Source organism: Penicillium griseofulvum, assembly GCF_001561935.1.
Source record: "Penicillium griseofulvum strain PG3 chromosome Unknown contig_10, whole genome shotgun sequence".
NCBI classification, from domain to species: domain Eukaryota; kingdom Fungi; phylum Ascomycota; class Eurotiomycetes; order Eurotiales; family Aspergillaceae; genus Penicillium; species Penicillium griseofulvum.
Genome location: NW_024467433.1, coordinates 213,327 through 220,173, shown reverse-complemented (window position 1 = coordinate 220,173; position 6,847 = coordinate 213,327). Strand labels below are relative to the sequence as shown.

At 45.3% G+C, this 6,847-nt stretch overlaps 3 protein-coding genes across 3 annotated transcripts; 2 read left to right on the top strand and 1 right to left on the bottom strand.

The window, feature by feature from the left end:
* Positions 1-33: 33 nt before the first annotated feature.
* Positions 34-940, bottom strand: PGRI_082780 (uncharacterized protein; the record flags this gene model as incomplete). The annotated part of the gene is made up of 3 exons (XM_040795992.1): positions 34-213; positions 275-509; positions 573-940. 3 exons carry the CDS (start codon positions 938-940, stop codon positions 34-36), a joined length of 783 nt encoding a protein of 260 aa, XP_040650530.1.
* Positions 941-1,711: 771 nt separating this feature from the next.
* On the top strand, positions 1,712-2,362 carry PGRI_082770 (uncharacterized protein; the record flags this gene model as incomplete). Its single annotated transcript, XM_040795991.1, has 1 exon — positions 1,712-2,362. One exon carries the CDS (start codon positions 1,712-1,714, stop codon positions 2,360-2,362), a length of 651 nt encoding a protein of 216 aa, XP_040650529.1.
* Positions 2,363-5,157: 2,795 nt separating this feature from the next.
* Positions 5,158-6,176, top strand: PGRI_082760 (SDR family NAD(P)-dependent oxidoreductase; the record flags this gene model as incomplete). Its single annotated transcript, XM_040795990.1, has 2 exons — positions 5,158-5,953; positions 6,004-6,176. 2 exons carry the CDS (start codon positions 5,158-5,160, stop codon positions 6,174-6,176), a joined length of 969 nt encoding a protein of 322 aa, XP_040650528.1.
* Positions 6,177-6,847: the final 671 nt, after the last annotated feature.

Here is a 6,847-nt window from a genome sequence, read left to right as displayed (position 1 = left end):
ACCTTACCGAATCAAAGAAAAAACACACATAGCCTAGACCGTCTTTCCCGTTGGGTCACCAAGATACCATTCTGTTAAGGTCTTGAGAGATACCGACGCGGACTTCCGGTCAGAGAACTCGTAGAAATCAGAAGAGCGCACAAGAAGACTTTTGCCATCGAAATAGGACTCCAGCATACGTGCACGGTTCCCCACAAATGCGAGAATCAAAATCTAAGAACATCTATCAGGAATCTATAGAAGTGGAACAGTAAGAGAGAGCTCGAGGACTTACCGGTGCGAGAGTATGATGAAGTAACCGCGCCTTTCTCAACTGGGCCAACATTATGCGGAGAATAATCAATAGCTCTCCACGAGACAGTGAGCTGCTGTCCCGCTCGTGTAAACTGATGTATGTGGCTGCTGTTATATGAGGGTATTCTGCTCCGGCAACGTCCATGATGTCAACAACGCCAAAGCTGGGTTCATCGTACTTGTACAAAGACCTGAAAGGGCGGTAATCGCTAACACTGTTGAATAGTGTTAGGTGTTATGGCAAGGCAACATGTAGGATATTACAAGATAGTACTCACCTCATTGATCGCCACGGTGTTTTGCTGCTAATCCAGTGTGAAGAAAAGGTATAAGCTCCCCATTGGGTCTGAAGTGCATAAGCACGAGAGAATGGGTCGGTAAAAAAGTCTTTGTTATGTAGAATATCCACTGTTTCATCAAGCACTTCGTCATCAGGTTCTGGAATGTTGGTATTTTGTGTAAAGAAGCGCGGGTTGGAGTCTAAATCTCGATCAAGACTCATGTGTTCGCGCTGGATGTTGAATTGATCGAGTTGGGATGGGTCAAGTACGTGAATCTCAAGAGCCTCGATATCATTGTGGAGTGTGATAAGGGTCTTGCGCTGCTCCAGATGTTCACGTGATTCTGTATTTGGTTTTGAAGACATATTTGCTAGTGAGAATGATGGAGGGTTGAATGGATCTAAGCGGGGTTTTATGTACATAGGATCTTAGGATGTGCAATAAAGGAAGAGCAATACGTTCAAAGCAGCTGATGTTATCAAAATGTGATAAGCGGGGTTGGCTAGGCGATACGCCCGGCGGCTCGGATCGGACTAACCCCAAATAGGGAAGGTTGGCCGATCGGACGTGAAACTATACAAAGCAAACATTTACTAGTTCTTAAATAACTGGTCACAATCACTTTGGGAATATCTAATTTACCCCTCGAACCCCTTATTGCCGCCCAAACTCATCCTTGTAGTCATTCTCCACCAACCACTACGCGCCCACCATCCTTTAGCCACGAATAGTCATGGCGCCTCCGGTCACTGAACTCAAGGCCCCCGTTTCCAATCATTAACCGCCCATCGTCATAATCAGCTAAAGGATGTGATAATGTGATATGTGCAAACTAAAAAGCAATAAATGTGGTGGAGCTTAAAAAGATCATCATTGCTTGTATATTCCCAAGGCACAGGAACAGCGCTTCACCAGAACAAGCACCTATTTATCCACACGCATTAGTTACCACAATGTCAAGCCGGTCTTCCAATGGCCTATGAGCACCCAAAAATGATCAACAATGGGAAGATCGGGTGAAGAAATATGATCTTCAGAAAACAACAATCCATAGTACTGATTACTACAAGCAATTCCTACTACTACGGGTGCTGTGGAAAGAACACAAAACAGTCCCTGTCATCCCTATCGAGGGTATGGACGAATGGGTGGCACTGGCTAAAGAAAAGCTTGAGGGGTATGAATCTTGGTCCAGGTACTGCCGCAGTTTTCAATCCAAACATGAATCCCTGGAAGGGACATTCGCCATCGCTCGGTACTGTCAGCGTCAGGCTGCAAAAACCAAACCCAAAGCCGAACCTCAAGCCTTCCACACGCCCATCTCATCTCGAACCCGTGGAGCAGTGAGCCAGGTGGCAAAGGGCATGGCCGGGCTTAGATTGGAGCCCCCTGTGACTCCCACCAGGAAAGGGCCAAGGCCTTCACATGGTACACCGCTTATACCTTCTCCCACTGATGATATGGATCTGGATGAAGAGTCAAGCCCAAGTCCAAGTCACATGCAATTCATTTCTCCTGTTAAACGTGAACTAGGAAACATTCTGTACCCCCCGACAAAAGATGAACAAATCGTGAACACTGCACTTATTGTGTTTCTCGATGCCCTTACCATCCACTTCGACCTGTCTTCACAATGGACATTGCACAGGAAAGCCTTTACTGCCACTTTTGAGCAAGCGGAATTCGAAGCAAGAACGGACGGATATCTTGACAGTCCTCGTGGGAAACCCAGGGTCCTGATTGAAGTCAAACCTGTCCTCAGATCCTCGAACCTACTACGTATTTAGATGCAGGAAAGTGCCCAAATGGTTGCTTGGATTAAAAGCGATGATAAATTGGCCCAAAAGGTCAACACCACGTATGCTTTGAGATTTTCTTATGCTGTTTCTAGTTACAAAGCTAACATCACAACAGGCGCTTTCATATATCCCAAGATTGACATCATGTGTTTGTGACAGTTGCTACATATGACCATGACTACCTTGAATATCTGGTCGACGAGAAGTCTAAGGCCAACCGGTCTTTCTTGACTGTGAATCAATATGGTCCTTGGGATACTACCGACCAAGCTCATATGCGTCAGTTAGGGCCAATTTTGTTGGCAATCACCCTGCGAGCCGAAAGTGAGAATGATACTTAGATGAAATTATGCAGGTAGTCGTGCATAATGTGGTGTTTACAGGCGAATTGATAGTTGTCTAGTTGGTTGTTAATTTGGATGCGTGTTCACCGTGATTGAAAGTGCAAAGTTGACATTTCCCTCCGTCTATGTAAGCCAAAACGTCATATCATTTTCTAGTTTCTTGCATGTTTCAGACCACGCAACTTCCACTGCGATAATGGAGCGGAATGTGTTTGTGGAAGATACGTACAAATTATGTACGTTAACTAGTAGGTAAAGCTGAGAATATAGAGGAATTAATGTGTTGTAAAATTCAACCGGAGGGCCGGTGCTAGTACGATCATGTCATCCCTAATCGCGAATTAGCTTTCCCGAGAACAATAGTCACCATCCGCAGTCTTAAAATGGCTTCTTCGGTATAGGTGTGGCTCATGGGCGGGATAACTTCCGGCTCGAGAGCGATGGTCAGGTGCTGATATGACAGGGAGATCTCGAAGCGGTGGCTGGTTTTACAATGGCTTGATTAAGAGGCGCGGCGTCACGGACCGTAGGGAGCGTGCTTGAGCGGCGGTTTGGTGAGACCAGGTCGAACCGCGAACTCGATTTGAATGGGAAGCGATAGACCGTACCATTTGTTCATTAGGCTGCCGAAGTACTTTATCCCATACTCCAACCTGCATAGAATGACTTGGGGGGTTTTTGGATTACAAATAGAAGAATGAACATAGCCTGGTGATTGGAGCTCCTTCAACACTGGGCGTCATTTCTAATGAAGATATTCTCGAATTTGGCATCATCAGTACCTGAGACCGAGAGGATTTGGGTCGGAAACGATGACTTCCTCCTCGATCGTTCTTTTTTAATTTGCCCCTGGTTGAGTCCGATCGTAGTGTCTACAGTGTTAGGAGTCTAAATGTCCGATTCCCCGTTTGGACTTGTCGACCTCCTCGGTTATCTTGCCCAGTTAGAATTTATCCAACTTTTGATCTAAATAATCCTTGGCCACAAGCTCTGGGGTAGCCAGCAATGAGGCTTTCGCCTGAACTGGGCTCCCCATGGCCTCCTGCGTGGTAGTTGTGCACTCTGGCATTTTGTCAGAGGAGTGGTTGATGGAGAGGTTCAAGAGGATATATATAGACTTGGCACTGAGGACACCAGTTGCCGGAAAGGTAAGAAGTCTTTGATAGATGTGTTGATGGGAGAGAAAATTCACCACCACAGTTCATTGGAAAGGAAAGTAAAAGGAAAATCAAGCGTGTTGGGCTCAGAATCCGTTTGAGAGCCATTGTTTGCCTGGTCAGGGGGAGGTTCAGACCAAATAGCTGAATATCTGATGCGGCGCAACCATCCTTGGATCTCGAGTCACCATCGTGATTTTTCAAAGTAGAAAATCCTTCAAAGGCAATTAACAACTAGAGTGATACATGGAGAGAAAGTGAAGAGGATGCAAACAGAGGTTGAGGAGGAAGTGACTTTTGTTGGAGAGAGTGCGTTGTGTTGGGAAAGGAAGTAAGATCTCTTATGCATCCTCCCCTGCTACCTCTCGTGCAAATGTTACCTCTATGTGTATACATAGACAGATCTAGATACAGATTATCCTGTCACACAGACTCGAATTCCAAGCAAATTAGAGAAGATGGTGGTGATACCAATTATGATCGATTTCCATCTTCAGTTTGTAGAGTCTCACGTTGTGATTATAAAAGCGGCCTTACTACCCTTCACCTAATAAGACTGTATATGTGAACTGTAACGCTGCTGGAATTGTTTGAAGTTGATTTGTCAGAAATGCTATGCCCTATCCACGTATGGTGCATTCTATGCATTGTAGGGCTATACAGGATATGGTAAGCCCATTGGATGAGAGGAGGACAAGGATCAGGATATAGTGAGGGGGCTACCTGATGTATAAAATAGCGGTGTATCAGACCAAGTAAGGGTCTTGTGATATCTGAACTTTTCTATGTCCAATATTCCGACGATCAGTCTCACACTGTTATTTTTTGACAAGGCTATGTTTCTAGACAACTTCATCACCGATGGAATTGCTCTACAGTGAAAGGAAGAAGGCAAAAATAACATCTTAAAGTGGTCCTGAGTGGGCCGGGGTTCATCATGTACTACGTTAAGCACCATTTGAAGTTACAACTCAGTGTGAATCTGTAGGGCTGGACATGCCGATGGTGTAAATCTTCGGGATCTAACAATGCAAGCCATATGTACGCTATGTGGCTTGCACAGCCCAGGCCAAAAAATATATGATTTCTCTTTTTGTTTAGCCACTGTTGGCAATTTGATTTGATAGAATAATAATTTTAAAAGCATAGGTAGGATAATTTAATAACTCGATCTCTTCCCACCATCCGAGCAGTAGCATTCCCTATTAGAATAATCACCCTGTCTCCTACTTTTTGAACTTTATTTACCGGCCTTTTCATCCTACCTTCATCTGCTTCGATAATGACTTTCCGAAACCAAGAGTGGATCAATGCCTCCGAACTCCCTCCTTTCGTCCGTGATGAGCTGTTAGGACCCGCGACGTCTGTGACCGAGCGTTACTACCGCACCGCGAAGGGCGGATTTCTGGACCCAGCAAAGGTGACATTGGAAAAGCCATTTGTCGTCGCTATTGCGGGATCTGGAAAGGGGATCGGGGCCGACATTGCCCTCTCGTATGCGAGTGCGGGTGCGACGGGAATCTTACTCAGTTCACGCACTGAGAAGGACTTGCGCAAGGTGGCAGAGGATATCAACTCAATCAATCCCAGTTGCCAAGTTGAATATGAGGTGTGCGACGTGTCCCGCAAAGAAGATGTCCAGCGGCTTGCCTCCCACTGCAAGAAATCATTCGGTCGACTCGATGTTGCTGTTATCAATGCCGCAATACTGTCTAAATTTGTCAATGACCCAGACGGAACCACACGACTCCCTCACGGAATTCTAGAAGACACGCCGGAAGACCATTTCAATGTATGGCAAACCAACTACAACGGAGCCTATCTCACGGCTAAAACCCTACTTCCTCTGATTCAAGAGACTACTGGTGGTGTAAAGGCCATTGTCTTTGTTTCCTCGTTAGGGTCGTTGTATCACAACACAGCAATATGTTCAGCAGCCTATAACATAAGCAAATTCGCACTGAACCGTCTGGCGGAATACGTCCACGAAGACTATAAAGCCGATGGTGTGGTATCCTTTGCGCTTCACCCGGGTTGTATTCAGGTCAACAAGGACTATGAGAAAGAGTGGGAAGATGGTATATGTGAATCCACTGAGTATTATTGCATCAAATGCTAACGATGTTAGTTCTCATCGACGATATCAGTCTTCCAGGTGGATTTTGTGTTTGGCTCACAAAAGCGAAACGTGACTGGCTCTCCGGACGATTCATCTCCTCCAACTGGGACGTCAACGAACTAGAGAGTCGAAAGGATGGAATTGTTGCAAAAGACTTATTTAAATTCACACTTACACTTTGAATTCAAATAGAGTGATCGGACTCATAGGGTCTCGGCTTTGAAAGAGTGAAACAGGTTTCTGTACTGGGAATAACTTTGAATCAAGAGAATCAAGAGCTTGAGGCACCATAGTGTGCCTAGGGATGGCTTGCTGGTATTTGGAATAGCTTGATAGCCCATGCGCCCTGAAGACATGCCAGGTTTAATAGGAATTGTGTACATTGCATGATGGTCTTCAAAATACAGTATTTTTATTTAGGAAAATTTTTTAAAAAAAATCGAAAAATCCCAGGTAATTTTTTGAATAGACAGTGTCTCCGTATCGATGTCACGACGTTGTTAGTCGCATATCCAACTGCTCCCAAATAGGTCAGCCTCATCGAATATTATATCGGAGTAACTCCGTGAATTGTGGTGGACTCGCACGATCTTCAAAGGCGGGATGACGCAGATCTTATCTGAGATTCCAAGTTCTTGCGCGGGTTAGAAAAACAACTTCCCCTTTAATCCACCTCACCATGTCCAGCGAAACAGACCCCCTGCTGGGCAATGGTAGACTTCATAAACCGTCCCAGCTATCCAGGTTATCCAAACACCTGCGAAGTGAACTGAACCCTACACACGGTGACCTCGTCCTTTTATTCTGTTACATCATCACCGGCCTACTAGACAGCTCAGCCGTATTCATATGG